The sequence below is a fragment of the Mesoplodon mirus genome (assembly GCF_964341445.2).
Source record: "Mesoplodon mirus genome assembly, chromosome: 1".
NCBI lineage: Eukaryota > Metazoa > Chordata > Mammalia > Artiodactyla > Ziphiidae > Mesoplodon > Mesoplodon mirus.
Window position 1 is genome coordinate 4,167,453 of NC_138976.1, and position 16,198 is coordinate 4,183,650.

The following is a 16,198-nucleotide window of genomic DNA, read 5'->3' on the forward strand; positions in this document are numbered from 1 at the left end:
TGGGATCCTCCCGGACCGGGGCACGAACCCGTATCCCCCGCATCGGCAGGCAGACTCTCAACCACTGCGCCACCAGGGAAGCCCTGCCTTTTTGTCTTTTTAAGATGAAAACACAAGAGGTGATATTCAAACTGCGTTTTGGAGAAGCGACACAGGGCCAGAGGTCTCTCCCTCCACACACCTGCAATTTAGAAGCAGTTCCTGTTTTATGAGAGCAGTTTGTTGGAGATTTTGTGTTTGATTCCATTTGAATCCGGAGTTTTGCTGCCAAAAGGAGTGTCACCACCAGTGGTGTGTGACTTTGGCTTGTGCCCCACAGCGGGAGGAACCCACCCACCGGTCAGGTTCACAAACTGAGCAGCTTTCCCAAGATCCTCCCGACACCTCCTCCTAAAAGGGGCAGCCGGGCCAGCTGCTATCCAGACCTCTCTCATGAGCCTCACAATGGTCCCCCAACTGGACACCAAGCCCTCCAGTGCCAAGTCTGGGGGCCGAGAAGGCAAAAAGGTACGATCTGAGGAAAAAATAGCAAGATTAAAAAAAAAAAAATCTCCCAAAGAGCTAAAAAAAAAAAAAAAATGACAGCTATAGAGATTTTAGTTTAGTTTTTTTTAAGTGACAACCGCTCAGGTGACTGGGAGAGATTTTGCTTTAAAAGATTGAGGGGCTGTCTCCTCTAATGAGAGGTACTTGAAAATTATGGATCAGTCCCAGGTCAGTAATTTCTGCCAAGCTCGGGCAGCTGGAGGTCAGAGGCCCTGTAGAACACAAATCCATGCAGGATGTCGGCGGGCACGGTGGGTCCTGGGCTCTGATGTAGCAGGTCTGTCGTGTAAGTAATTAACGAGGGTGGCAGTCTCTCCTGAGACATCTGGTCCCCTAAATTGTTATTCTGCTACCGGCTCCAATTTCTCTGTGGTCCAAAAATAGATGGAGCAAGGACACAGGGCCTGACCCGCCCTGCTGACACATGCTGTGTTTTCAAAGAACATCCAAACCCGGGCTTAGAAAAACAAACATCCTGCCTGCCCACAAGGTCTAATGTGGGACCTCGGGGTACCGTGTCAGGTGAAGGGGGAAGAGTGATGGCCCCCAGGTGAGGGCTGGGGGTACCAGCCTCACTTGACAAGAGAGGAGACTGATTCTCAGGATGGTTAAGACACTGGCTCAAGGAGACCCAGCTACCAAGCGGCAAAGCCAGACCTCGGAACCAGGTTTCTGCTCCGCTGACTGTGGAGTTCTTGAGGCTTACTGCGGCAGAAGAAAAGAGAGTCATGCATGTCTTTGAACATAAGAATCGTTTTGCTATTTCAAGAAGCCAAACAATATCTCTAGATCATTCCCAAGGATTAGCTAAGGCTAGTCAGCAGCAGTTGAGATCAAAACTGAACAATGAATCTGCTTGCCAGGTGCTGGTAGATAAATAACAGGGTAATACCAAGGCGGGGTGTTTGAATTTTCCAAAAAGCTCCAGGTTGGTGCCCACCTCTGCTTCTTCAGTGTCTAAGTTTAGTGGGCTGCAGGTAAGCGAGAGTCATAATAGCTCACTGGGGAGGCTGGGGCCACACAAGACCCTCCCTCACCATCTGAGGCTATTTCTTGGTGCCCAGTTATCACCCTGTTCAAGGCTCTAAAGACAGAATCTGGGTGATGAGTACTCGTCTGACTCAGGTGGGCTATTTTTTTTTCAAGTTTCTTTTTTTTTTAAACAGCTCTACTGAGATAAATTTACCCTTTTAAAGTGTATAAATCTTTGCTGTACATCCGAGACTAACAGAACATTGTAAATCAAGTATACTCCAATATAAAATAAATATTAAGTTAAAATTTAAAAAAAAAAAAGAAAAAATTTTTCTTCCAAAAAACAAAGTGCATAAATCAATGATTTTTAGTATATTCATAGGGTTGTGTAACCACCGGCATAATCTAAGTTTAGAATATTTTCATAATCCCCCAAAGAAACCTTGTACCCTTTGGAATCACTCCCCATTTCCCTCCTCCTGGCCCCTGGCAACAATTATTCTACTTTTTATCTCTATGGATTTCCCTATTCTGGACATTTTCTAATGATGAAATCATACAGTGCATGGCCTTTGGTGACTGACTTCTTTCACTCAACGTAACACATCCTCAGGGTCTATCCATGCTGTAGCATGTTTCACTATTTAATTCCTTTTTATTGATGAGTAATATTCTACTGTACGATCTACCGCATTTTGTTTATCCATTCATCAGTTGATGGACACTTGGGTTATTTCCCCTTTTTGGCTATTATGAATAATGATGCTAGGGGCATTCATGCACAGGTTTTTGCATGGATGTGTGTTTTCATTTCTCTTGAGTATACACCTAAGAGCAGAATTGCTGGGTCACATGGAAACTGTGTTTAGCCTTTTGGGGAACTGTCACAGTGTTTTCCAAAGTGGCTGCACAATTTTTAAATTCTCACCAGCAATGTATTAGTGTTCTGATTTCTGTGTCCTTGCAAACACTTGTTATTGTCTTTTCTTATTACAGCCATCCTAGTTCTTGGGTACGAAGCGGTATCTCACTGAGGTTTTGATTTGCATCCCCCTAATGACTGATGACTTTGGGCATCTTCCATGTGTGTATTGATGATTTGTGTATATCTTCTTTGGAGAAATATCTACTCATGTCCTTTGACCATTTAAAAATGTGGGTTATCTTTTCATTACTGAGTTGTAAGAGTAATATTTACATTCATAGAGGCAAGTCCCTTATGGGATATTTGATTTGCAAATACTTTCTCCTCTTCTGGGGGTTGTCTTTTCACTTTCTTGATAGCATCATTTGAAGCACCGAAGGTTTTCATTTTGGTGAAGTCCAATGTATCTAGTTTCCTTTGGTGGATGATATTTTATTTCCTTTTATATAAAAATCATCTTGGTGTAGCATAAAAAAGGCAAGGACTTTTAGGATCCTTAGCAGTTTATTTAAATGGCCCCTCTAAGGCAGGGATGGCAAGTAGGCGGCGCTTCCCGTGATGGTGGCTGATGCCCACGTTCTGTCATCAGATATTCTCAGGGAACCTCCCTGGCGGTCCAGTGGTAAAGAATCCGCCTTCCAATGCAGGGGACGTGGGTTCGATCCCTGGTCAGGGAACCAGGAGTCCACATGCCGCAGGGCAACTAAGCCCACGCACCACAACTACTGAGCTCGCGCGCCTCAACTAGAGAGTCCGTGTGCTGCAACTAAGACCCGACGCAGCCAAAAATAAATTAAATAAATAAATAATAAACTTAAAAAAAATAATATTCTCAGGCTGAATCTAGGCTCATGAAAAAGTGTGCGGTGATTGATTAGCAAGATCTGCCATGGGCGTGGAAGGGAGAGGGTGCCGTGTATTTGCTCTAAGAGGATCCAAGCAGAGTCTCCCACGGTAACAAGGAGGAACAAAGACTCAGAACCCCTGGGAGAAGACATCCATGCGTTCACCTGCCCTTAACTGTCTCTCTCCCTCTTTAGGCAACCTCGGGCACCCTCACCTGGGAAGACCAGTGGGTAGGTTAGAGTGAGGGGAGAACACAGGGAATGAAAGAGGGGAGATGGAGCCGCCAGCGTGGACTCCCTGGAGTCTTGTTATTTACAGAGCGGCCCCCAGTTGGCATGGGTGCAGGAGCCAAATAAAGACTAACACATGCTCCCATAGTCATCCCACAGGGGACAATAATGTGTGCCACTTAGAAAAAATCGGTTCTGCTTTTTTAAAGACATTAAATCCTCATTCAGGATGCAGAGCAGAGAGAAAAGCCTTGCTGGCGACGGCTTTCAATGGGGCCTGTAAGAAAAGAGTGAGTTCCCTGTGATGAGGTCTTGAGTGTAGCCTTAAAACCGTCCTCAGGACCACGTCTACCTCAGCCCATCCTTTTGCCCAGCATGTCCGTCCCTGGCTGGGCTGTCGTCCCCAGGTTCTGGGAGTCCATCAGCCTCGAGGTGCCTCCACCAGAGTTCCATCTGGGAGGCCCCGAAGCCATCGAACCATCCGTCCTCCGTGCTTTGCATCCTGCCTTCTCTTTGAAACACCTCAGCCCGAGAAGGATGTCAAGCCAGTAGCTGGTGTGCGGGACCCAAATGCAACGAAGGGAGAGAAAGACCCCTTCCCGTTTCCCCGTCTCCACTTCAGAGCCCCGTCCGACACACACACACACACACACACACACACACACACACACACGCACCCCAGGATGCAAATGATAACCGCACAGCCATCACTTGTGAAGCTTGACAGAAAATAATGAGAAACACTAAATCTTTTATAAGGTCAACACTCGCCTTAGCCGAGCAGCTGTCAAACAAGAAAAGAATTTAGCGCCGGAGCCACGAAACTTCCATCGGCTCATTAAGCCCAACAGGGCCCGGGCCTGGCGTGGCGGAGGAGACGCGGGGCCTTCCGTTTTGTGTCAGTAATTTGCAGTGGAGAAGGAAGAAGAAACAGCCAGCGCCAAAGGGGCCTGGGGGGCGGCTGGGGAATCGTTAGTGCGCCAGGAGCGGCCTCAGCTCCTAATTGGAAGCATTGGGCATTATCAACCGAGGATTTGCCTCAGTTCCCTGACAGCTCGTGGGCCCAAAATGATCGCCCACTTGTCAGTGTAAAAGACCATTAAAAACAAACCATTTTGATTTAATTGGAGGCGGTGCACCATGGGGCCAGGTGAGGATGCTCGGCAGGCCTGCTCACCCAAGCTGCCGCCACTTCTCCCTCGGTGACGGGCCCGGGGGGTGGGCTGGGGGGAGCGTGTGTTTTTCCAGACTTTTCGGCTTTCAAAAACCGTCTGAGGAAGGAGTGAATGGGAGACAGGAGGAGGCTTCACAGCGAGGCAGCGAGGGCTGTTTTCAATGGGGTTGTCAGCAAGCACCGTGACAAGCGGAGCTGCCAGGAAGGTGGGGGGGAGGTCTCCCCTTTCCTTTTCAGAGCCCAGATGATGGGCACCGGCTGGCACTATTCTTCTGAGGGGTGGCCCAGAGGCTTTCGGCTGGAGGGGCTCAGCCTGCGAGGGGGCAGTGGGCGACTCCAGCGGGATGCTTCGCCCGCTCGCCCCACTTAGAGATATCAGGATATGGATGGTCACGCTGGACTCTAAGCTTCAACGGACAGCAGGACTTCTTTTACTTTAATGGACTTCTCTTATTTTAAACTCAAGGAAGAGCTAAGGAGGGGGTTAGGGAAGGAGATGTGTTGATGGAGAACCTTTGTGAATGGGGTGGGCCCCAGAGGCTTGGGTGCTCACCCCATGGAGGCCACAGTGAGGAGGATGCCTGCTTGAGAATTCCTCATTGTCTCAGAAAGAGGAGGCCACGGGCTGTAAATATTAACCCAAACTCCCGATCCGGGCGGGGGCCTCCGAGCACATGGAGCATCTATCTGCTTGTAGCTTTTGAGTCAGAGGGTAGGCTCCCCGACGCCGCGGACTGTATGTTCTCCATGTTGATACGCAGTATCGTGCTGGCTGTGGGTACTTGATAAATATTAATTGGCGCCTGCCAGATCTCAGAGAGGGCTATATATTTGTATATTAATCTCAGCCCCGTCCCACAAGCGGCGATCTCATTTGCTGCCTACTGCTTCCCCGTCAAGACAATGCCTGCGGGAGCGCACCTTCCACAGAGCGAGGGGGAGACGCACCAGCCGATCTCTTCATAAACTTCTACTGTTCATTGTGATGAAGGATCAAGCTGGGAGGAGACACCAGATCCCTGGCGAGCATCAAATTCCAGAGTTTCAAATTTTGCTGCTGAATTTAGACGATGGGGATTCCTTAATTACTTTCTCTGGAAATTTACCTGACAGTGCTTTCCCAGGTAGCACAAGGTGGTTGGTTATCTAGGCGCACGGTTCCTCGGCTGACAGAGTCTTTGATTTTGTGCTCGGCTGCAAATTAAGTCCTTTGCTGAGCCGTCCGTGCAGTGCCCGTCAGTGCCTTATCGCTTATTCATTTTGGCTGTTGAACAACTCCTATGTTGCTGCCAGGGAAGCCGAGGACATACTCGGCTGTGCCATGTCCATGGCCCATTGGGGTGGGGTACACTGTGGTGGGGCTTGGTGTTGTCTTTCCCTTTTCTCTTATTAGAATAATGAGCAGGAAGAATTTTTTTCCAGTATCTTTTAAGAAGGAGCAGACTCTTTCTGTGGTTGACGAGGCTGACCCTGTCAAGTCACAGACAGGAATATTAGAGTTAGGTGTCCTCAACTAGACAGCAAAGATGCTGATGCCATATTCCAGACACTGTTCCAGGGAAATGCCAACAGACAGGGGACCTTACTCGACTGTTAGGGGCGCCCTGTGGACATTCAACAAATCCTGGGTGGATGGATGGGTGGATGGTTTAGGAACCTGGGATAAGGCAACAGAGCCTTTAGAAACGCCTCTGAGATTCAAGCATCCTTAAAGATCCTCTCCATCTCCTTTGCTCAGCTAAATCTCTAAGTATCAATAGAAGAGGGGTTTTATTTTCTGCAATATTTGTACCCACAACTTCATTCAAAAATATGTAGAAAGGCAGTTCAAGTTGACGAATCTTCTGTGACTGTGGACAAAGGTAGAGAATGCATACCGGCTGGCAGAGGTCACAGCATCTGGGCAATCCACTGTCCCTACAACACAGGGTCCCACCTATCGACATTCAGAACGCTGCCCCAAGGATGTCCAGAACCTGGACATTGATGACAAAACAGTGTCTGACCTCAGGTATTTGCAGGGCTGTCACTTAGAAGGGGAAGCATGTGGTTCCATGGGGCTCCAGAGGGAGAAACACAACCCTGAGGCGGAAGGTAGAAGGAGAGAGAGGAGGCAGACTTGGACTGAACTTGAGAAAGAAGCTGCTGTGGACTGAATCATGTCCCTCTAAAATGCACATGTGAAGCCCTACCCCCCAGCGTGATGGTATTTGGAGGTGGGGCCTTTGAGAGTAGTTAGGCTTGGATGAGGTCATGAGGGTGGGACCCCATGATGGGATTAGCGCCATTTTAGGAAGAGACACCAGAGAGCTTGCTTTCCCTCTCTCTGCCCGGTGAGGTCACAGTGAGAAGGTGGCCATCTGTAAGCCAGGAAGAGAGCCTCATCACATCCTGACCATGCTGGCACCTTGATTTCCAACTGCCAGCCTCCAGAAATAAATATCCGTTGTTTAAGCCACCCAGCCTATGGTATTTTGTGAGAGTAGTCTGAGCAGATTGAGACAGACGTTCATAATCCTTAGGGCTGTTTAATAGACAGACACCTTGCCTCCAATAGGATGTTTCTTTATGAAGCCCCAACCTGCTTTATGGCAAATGTATGAAAGGGCACAGCCAGCCTTGGGGAATGTGTGCTTTAAACATATCTGTGTAGGAGGAATTGACATTGACCCAGGGAGCTGGGGAGCTGCTTGTTGAAAACACAGGCTTGGTGGCTACCCCAGACCCACTGGATTGGGGTCCTGGGTGGGGCCCTGGAATCTGCATTTTATACCTCTCCTCAGAGGACCCCAGGCACAGCCAAGTCTGAGAACCATTCATCTAGAGAAGCAGATGGCAACGCCCCGTCCAACCCAGAGATGTTACTGCTCCGAGACCTTCCCCTGGCCCGGCCCGTGCCAAGTGCTTTACATGCACAGTTCACTTGATGCCATCATGAGCCCCACTTTACAGATGCAGATGCAGAGGCAGGCCCAAGGCAGGATGGCACCTGGCGCATCTGTGTGGTTTCCGAGCCCACAGGCTAGGCCCTCCTGCTGGGCTCCGTCTCTGCCTCAGGCCTTTTGATACAGCAAGCCTGATCCCCACCCCCCTCCATCAATGGCCTCTTTCCTCTTTAGCCTTGGGGCCAAGCTGCCATTTAAAAGATGCTCCGGGGTTTTGTCAAAGTCTAAAGGCTATCAGGGCAGTGGCAAGTTTCGTTTATTGCGAGGGCTTAAATCAGCCAGAGCAGGGCTGGCCACGACCCTCTGGACACCTATAAACACCCGAGGTCCTGACCGCCCTTCTCTTCCCTTCCCAGGTCCTGCGTTTAGCCCCCACTGGCCCCTGACCTCGGTTGCAGGTCCGTGGTATTTATTGACTCTTCCAGGGCCTGAGGCCTGGAGGCAGCCAGCCAGAGGGCTCCGCCACCACCTGCCACTTGTTAACTGTGACCCTTGGGGCACGTGACTTGAAGCCTCCAAGCTTTGGTTTCTGTGAGCATTGACACCAAAGGAGACCATCCATCGAGGCACGCAGCCTGGCCTCTAAGAGGCACTTGGGATGTGTGAGCTGCCGGGTGTGGTTTTTGTGCTGTCATCTGGGGGCGCCGTCTTCTTGGACGCCCTTTCCTCTGCACCTCCAGCCAGTGGACTTTGGTCCAACTACCCGCATTGTTTGCACTGGCTAAGGCATCATTTCCCAGGCTCTCTTTGAGGAGAGGAAGGGAAGAAGCCAAGAAAACATCCCCATCATCTTCCTTCCTCTCCGACGTGTTATGTTCTCTGACGCCCATGAACTTTGCATCTCTGAGGGAAACCAGGGAGGCTCTATGTGTTGCATGCGGCTTGTAGATGTGAGGATACCGGCCTCTGGATTCATCTCGCCTGCACTTTTGACAAACCTCAGTTTGAATGAACCTTGACTTTATCCAAGTAGATCATCGAATGTTGTTTATCTGCGGGACCCTCCTGCTGGCCACGTGCCAGGCGGCTTGGACCCCATCACTCCCGCAGCCTTGGTGCCTGGCAACAGAGGCTGACAAGTGGGGACATGTGGAAATGAGGGAGACATGGAGGAAGTCATTCCAGAGGTGGCAGACGTTAACCCGAACTCCTTCTTAAGCCCGGGAGAGTCTCTTTAGATCGTGGGGGATTTATTCTCTTGGGGATGAGCTGGAAGAAGCAATTGGGGACCTGGCAAGTCCTATCAACTCCCAAACTCAACATGAGATTCTAGCTATCTCCAGAGATTAGAAATAGATGCCTGATGTCAAAACAAGCCATCTCAGTCTATTTTCTGGTTGATTTTCAACACGAAATTGGAAATATTTTCACACCCAGTGGGGGGTGAAGTGCTTTCTGGATTAAACTGAAAATTCCCAGGGGTGCCCGACAGATTATGGGGACAGCCAGGCTGAGGGTCGCCAGGTTGCAGGGCTGTTTTGTTACAACTGCCAGCTCCCACATCCCACATGATGCCTGCCTCCTCCCTCCATGACCCAGGTTCCCTCAGACTTCAAGATTTCTCCAGCTGCACCAGAAACTTTGCCGCGATCTCCTCTCCTCCCCCACCCCCCTCCCCGGCCCCTTTTCGTCTTGTCCCCATCCCCAGAGCTTCAGCTCACTGGGATTTGAGCAGCAATGTCACCTCGTGAGCAGGTGCCTAAAAATTCTGTCTCTCCGAGGTGCCGGATTATGTAAAACCAATTAAGCCCCTGCTTTTATTCCTTCGGCGAGTCAGCCCTTCTGCATACTGATCTGATTTATAATGGGAGGGGGAATCTGCATTTAGGGAAGAAATGTCAAGAGCATCAGAGCCTCTGAATCATTCTTCCGATTGCCCCGTTCTGCGTGTGACATATTCCATTCGTGCTCGGTGCCCTACACGGCAACCTGGGATGATTCTTATTCTGAGGCAACACACCGACAGCATTCTTAAAATACATCACTGGTGCAGGGACCTCAGGGAGGGGCAGTCCATCTGGAATCTGCCCTTCCTGGGTCTGGAAGGAGTGACTTTGGGGCTTGAGACACCCGTGCGGAGAACGGTCCATCTTTACTTGAACCGTGCGGGCCCTTTGGAGAGGTGGGGGCCGCAGGGTGGATGGGCTGAGAGCCTGCCCTGGGGCTTTAACAGAGAGCTAACTTTCCAGCCAGCTATGATTTGTAAGAGAGCTTAAAGGTGGGAAAGAAAATCCTTTTCTTAGATTCAGCAGCTTTCACTAATCAGCTGCATCTCTGGGCGTCACTGCTTGGCTGACTGCTGATTTTTTTTCCCCTACCGTCTCCTGTTCTATTAGTGAGTCAGGGGCCCAGGAGACCCGAGGCAGGGTTAGTCTTCCACAAAGAGGGGAGTCCGATCCCAGCGTTCAGAGCACAAGAGCTTGTAAATCAAACTGTTAGCTTAATAGCTTGGGCCATTATTCTAAAGCAGTGGGGCTGAACCCAAAAGCCAAATGAAAATATAGTCAATTTGTTCATACTTTAGTGACTGAATGGCTATGTAATGTCGGTGGGTATTGGGGCTGCGGAGGAAAGATGAGGGCTTGCGGGGAGAGGAGGAGTGTTCGGGTTGAAGTGGAGACCCCGAGATGCTTGGGCACGCCCCCCCTCTAAAATGGATCTTGGATCTCCCGTTATAACACGGACTTGGCCATAGAGATCCAGACTCCGCAAGTCAGCCGCTTTCCCGACTGGGGCTGAGCGCCAGCCTCTGACCTTCACGCCTGATGGAAACTGAACAGGAGAAACCAGGCTTGGCCGGCAGCACGGGGAGTGCTCGGCGAGCCGTAGGGAGGAACAGGGCTGAAAGGGGCTTGAGCACAGGGACAGGCACCCAGGGGAAGGATGTAGAGTCCCCATCCTTTAAAAACATTGAAAAAAAAAAAAACTTACTGGTTTTGTAAAAGTTACAGGAACTCATTATAAAAATGGAAACAGTGCAGAGAAGAGCATCAGAGAAAGTAAACCAGCCTCCAGCTGACCCCAGGGATCCCAGCCGCTGCTACTCGGGGCCCCTCCTTCTGGACGTCTGTCCTGGAGCCTAGACCCCCGCGTGGTGTATGGGTGCCTCCATCCAGATGGGGTCATGCAGCACAGGTTCTTTCCCCCAATAATATATGGGGAAATTATTATTAAAGTGGGAAAAGATGATTAAAGTGTCAATAAGTACAGACTGAAGTCAGTGTTTTCAGTGGCTGTATACTATTTCATGATGTCGTATATGATCTCTGCGATGCCTGTGTAACATCTCCCAACACGTACCTAAGCCATTACTTGCCTGCGACGTCCAGCCTTTCACCCCTGTCAGTGCTGCCGTAAGTACTTGGGGACACCCGCCCCTCTGTCTCTGGGCCGTTATCCCTGGCCGTCTTTTTGTAAAGGGGGATAAACCGTCTGTTTTTCTTGATTTCATACCAGGAGACCATAGAATATATGGTTCCGATCGGGTCACTTTTGAGAACAGAGGGGGCGCTGTTACTTAGTCTGCTTCCCAACCAGACCCAAGGAGGGCTGTCCTGGGTGAGCTGGGATGCCCTGTCCCCCCCCCCGCCCAACCCCACCCAGGGACACAAAAGTCCGCATTGTGCTGATGCGGTTATCGTTGTGGGAGGTCATCCCCACCCCCAAACTCGGGGCTGCCAGCTCAGGTTGACATCTCCCCAGCATTTCAGGCTGTGAGAACTGGACGCCTAGGGCTGGAGCTTCTCCAGACTTCCCCGTCTAGTGGTCCACCTGCTCAGTTAGCTGTCCGCCCGTCCGTCTGTCCACCTCACTCCTTGCCTGTCGCCAGCAGCCCTACAGTAGTATATGGTCAGTGCTGAGAACAGGGTCTGACACAAAGGTGCTCAGAGATAAGATTTGTGAATGAATGAATGATCACCAGGACCACCCTCATGGCAGCTGCCATTTACTGGTGGCTTGATAAGGGTCAGGCGCTCTGCTAAACACGTGTTCTCATCAAACAGCCCTGCCAGGGGAACCTCACTGGTCCACTTGACCGAAGAGGAAACGGGGCCTTGGACAGGTCAAGCCACGTGACAGGTCAGGAATGGCAGGGTCACCACGTGGCCCAGGTCTGGCTGACCCTGGAGTCACGCGCACACAGACATACAGCACCGCCCCCTCCTCCCTCCCCGCTGGCCCCCAGAACGCCTTGCGGAAGGGAGCGCAGAGAAAGCCCGGCCACCAGGCACAGAGGGCGTGGCCCCAGGCCCAGGGGTCCCCCCACTCAGGAACGAGGCAATGAGTTCATGTCCTGTCCCCAAAATGAGAAGCTGCCCCAGTTCACTCTGGGTTTGGGGTCTGCGGCCTCCACAAGACCCCGTGCCTCACGCCACATGGCTCCTTGGTCATGGAACCTTGGGTTGGAAGAGACCCTCAAGAACAAGTGCTTCCCCCTCATTTTCAGGTGGGGAAACTGAGCCCCAGGGAGGTCCAGCTGCTGGCCCAGGCCTGGGGGCTGGCTGGCGGCCTGTTATGAACATCCTGGCAGACAGGCTACTCGCCAGCTGTCGGCTAACCCTCCCTCTGGGCACTGGCCCTCGCGTGGCAATTGCTGGTCACACAGACTAGGAGATAGCGCTGGACCCCGTGTGACCGGACAGGGAACCCCACCGAGGGGTGTCTCTGCCCCTTTCCTTGGTCCCTCTGGGCCCAGATCCGGAGGTGCCCCGTGCGGTGCCGGGTGGGGATGGATGGAAAGCCAGCTTGCTGAGCGCTCACCCAGCCCGGGAGCACCCGCGCCCTGCCTGCTGCTTTTCCGTGTGAAAGGTGTTTAATTATTTCTGACAGAGTTCAGCGTAGACATCTGTTCGCGAGCTGGGGGAGTCCATTTAGGTTATCCATCACCGTGACAGATTCCACTTTTTTGGAAGCGCTTTTTCCTTTCATAATGGGGCCGGGTGGGGAAGGGGGGCTGGGCGGATCGGCACAGACACAAGACACAAAGACCCTCCTGGGGCCTCAACAGCAGTAACCCCCCTGTGGGAGGAGCAGCTCTGGCCACGCCCCTTCCGAGTCCGGACCCTGTCGGTGGCTGCTGCAGCTGGTGGGCACTGGGACCTTTAGGCTGGGAAGGGTGTTTCGTCGGGTCTGTGAAAGGCTTTTAAATTCGTCTGTTGTCCTGGGCTGCACTGGTGATTCATTCGTTCATGCACTCCTTCATTCATCCTTCCCACAGACATTTTACTGGCCACCTGCTGGGTGCCAGGCCCTGGGCTGGGCTCCGGGGACACAGTGGAGACAGCAGACATGTCCTTGTGGGCTCGCACTTTACGGGGGAAGATGGACATTGAACAACGAATGGCCCGGTTAAGTAATGAATTGCAACGTGGCTACGTGCCTCAAAGGGGTAAAGGAGCCCTTTGCTGGGGCCCAGGAGGTGAGGGATGGTGTCCTCAGGAGGACAGAGAAGAGGCCCCGTATCAGGCTGGCACTCCCTTCTCACAGGGCAAGTTCCTTCCCCTCTCTGAGCCTCAGTCTCCGAGTCAGTAGAATGAGAGTGTTATATCTAGGAGATAATGCATGTCCAGCACGTGGCACACAGTAAGAGCTCAATAAATACTGTTCATGGGTGGTATTTCCCAACGGGGAGGGCACCGAGGGTCGCGGCGGTGGCGGCAGCGCCCTGGGGCTCTAAGCGCCTCTGCTGGGCTGTACTGCGTGGCGCCCAGGGACCAGCCCTGCTCTGAGATTCCTGCAGCTAAACTTCCAGAAGCCCGTGAACATCCCCAGGAAAGATGAAAAATCACCCGATAAATCCCGGGGCTTGCATTTTTATTCTGTTTCTCGTTATTTCTATGACACAATGGATAGTGCCTTTGAGCTCGGGCCCTGCAGTCAGAGGAACCTGGGCTCTAGGCCGAGCCACTTGCTGGGCAAGGAAAATGGAACCCATCTCTGCCTGTCCTCGGTACAACTCGGGTAAGGATGCGTGTGTGAAATAATGACTTAGCACAAACAGAGGGGTAGCATCCCAGGTGGGCCACCATGTTCCTAACAGTAATTTGTAACAATCTAAAGACTGGAAGAGACCTGAGCTCAGCTGAGTCAAATCCCCTCTTTTAGAAATAGAAACTCATTTATATCTGGATTTCCAATCCTACTCCGGGCCGGGCTGCGGGCTTACCTGCAGGTGAGACAAGGGCTCCTGACACAGCAGAATCCATGTTACCTGGGGTGGGGGTGGTGGAGGCGGGAGGGGGGCCTTTCCTTGCTCCGATGGGCTGGGGGGAGACCACCTGAGCCCTCCTGGGTCCATTGGGTTGGGAGCTAATTGTAGATTCTAAATCGGAGACAAGGGGGCTGAGAGGGGCTGGGGGTCCGTGCTGTAGAGCAGACTGCTGGCAGGGCATCTCGTGCCCGGGGAGCCGTGGGTCCCATGCCTTCCTGGGCAGGGTCCCCAGGATGCCTGCATCCCCCATGGACGTCAAACATCAGGAAAATCAGAGAGAAAAGAGCAGAAGAGGAAAAAGGCAACAGAAGAACGGGCCAGGAAGGAGGCGGTAGGCGAAACTCCGAGTGTGAGAGGCAGAGAAAGGGGAGGAGGTATGTGGATAAAAAGGCAGGAAATTGGGGGAGGCGGAGGAACCAAAGGCGAGGGGCGCTGCCCAGGGGCGGAGGAGTGATAACGGGGCAGCAGCTCGGTGACCCCCCGCTCTTCCCGCTCGGTGCCCAGTCCCGCCCGTGTGTGCAGAGACGGCACGGGCTGATGAGTGGTAGGGCGGTTGGCCACTGACACATGCTGATGGAGGCCACTTGGGCAGGACATGAGAGCAACATCAAGGGGGGCTGGCGGGCTTCTCTGGCAGCCTGTTCGATTGCATTAGGTTCAGGAAGGCATGGGCCCCTTCACTGTCTAAATTGCAGTTTAACTCTACACAGCGGCTGGGCCTGGGCTGTCTGGAAACCTTTGTGCGGCTGTCTTCCCGGGACCAGGCGTGGCCCTGGTGGCCCCTAGAAAGGCTCCCTGTGCCCGAGCTGGGCATGCACGGCCCCCACCGTCCCGTGGCACTGTCCCCAAGTCTCCCGGTTCCCCTCCTCTGACAATGGCCCCGGCTATTCCTCCTTTTTCTTCTGCTAAAAGCTGCTGAAGCAGAAGCCCCGTCACGGTGCGACAGGCCTACGTGGCCGAATGGACCCTGGGTCAGTCCTGAGGCCAGAGCATGGTGGGTGTGAGATCATTCTGGGTGCATGACAGCCCACAGGAGACATTTGCTCCATCTCCCCATGGATGCCCCCCTGCGGGAGGTTTAGTGCTGATGGCATGGGGCTGTCTTGCACCCCCAGGTCCCCAGTGTAGGATATGGTGCAATGACCCCATCAGTAGAGGGGGTTTTGGTCCAGACAGCGTCCACCCCAGTGGACAGACACCCAGACTCCGAGGTCAGATGGCCCAGCTTCAGCCCAAGGCTGCCCTCACCAGTGTTCTCCACGTTTCCTGTCTGTGAAATGGGGGTGACGGCAGCAGCTCCCCACTCCCATGTGTGGGAAGAGTCAGTGAGGTGGGGCTCAGTGCCTGACACTCAGGAAGGGCTCCAAAATGTTAGTTATTGCTGTTGCTATTATTATTATTTTTGCTGTCATGCCAGTCGATGGGTAGAAGCCCACAGAACTCTACGGTCTAGAGGACAGGTAGAGACCAGTCAAGGTGAGGGGCATCCCCCCCGCTGGGTGCAGGAAGGGGCAGGTGAAGGCGAGACTGACCTTCTGGAAGCGAGGCATGTGCCAGAGGGCGTCCAGCTTCACAGGCGGCTTGTACTTCCTCAGCTGACTGCTCCGGGTCTCATACAGGTTCCCGAGGATCACCTGCAGGCCCGAGAAATGCCAAGGCAGGATGGTTCCCGGCTCCCTGGAGAAGCCCGAGCCACGACGAAGAGTTGGGATTCCTGATGCTGCAGACCCACGCGTCCCTTTCCTCCTGGCTCTGAACCTTCTCCCTGTCTGATTTCAGTGCACCTGCACCCCTGGCCCTGCCGGTGATCACAGTGGACTTGGGGATGGGAGCATGGGACGCTGAGAGCGTGTTATTTGGGTTTCAGGTTCGGCCCTAGAACTCTCTGGGTTCTGACATGCGGCCACCTTGAGGGCAGGGGTGTGTCCCAGACACCCTTGTAATTTTCTCAGTGGCTAACACAGCCCCGGTGATTACCACGGACGCCACAGTGTCTGAAGGAAGAATGAATGATTCGATGGCTTGTTGCCATTCTGTGGAGCAGGTCCTCAGCGTGGTCTGCTCGTGGAAGAGGAAGGAGGACTCCTTTTCGGGGGAGGAATTTGGGGGCTTGGGTCAGGGCCTTGGAGGTCTCTGTGGGTGGGATTTCAGAGGCACAGAGGCGGTCCTGCTCCTCTTGAGCTGCACGCCCCGCGACCACAAACAGAGGTCGGCAGGCCCATAATTAGGGTCCTGTAGCTCATGGGGTCTGCTGTGGACTGAATTGCGTTCCCCTCCAAATTCATATGTCGAAGCCCTAACCCCCAGTTGTGACCGTATTTGGAGATGGGCCTTTAAGGAGGTGGT

The 16,198-nt window shown here is 52.6% G+C and overlaps 1 protein-coding gene across 1 annotated transcript in view; it reads right to left on the bottom strand.

Moving 5' to 3' along the window:
* Positions 1-16,198, bottom strand: part of CFAP77 (cilia and flagella associated protein 77) — a gene marked incomplete at its 5' end in the record, with an annotated part of 59,887 nt that overhangs the window by 8,667 nt on the left and 35,022 nt on the right. Inside the window, one exon of the mRNA XM_082625523.1 lies at positions 15,385-15,486. Within this exon, the coding sequence (XP_082481649.1) occupies positions 15,385-15,486 (102 nt within the window). The remainder of the gene's footprint in view (positions 1-15,384; positions 15,487-16,198) is intronic.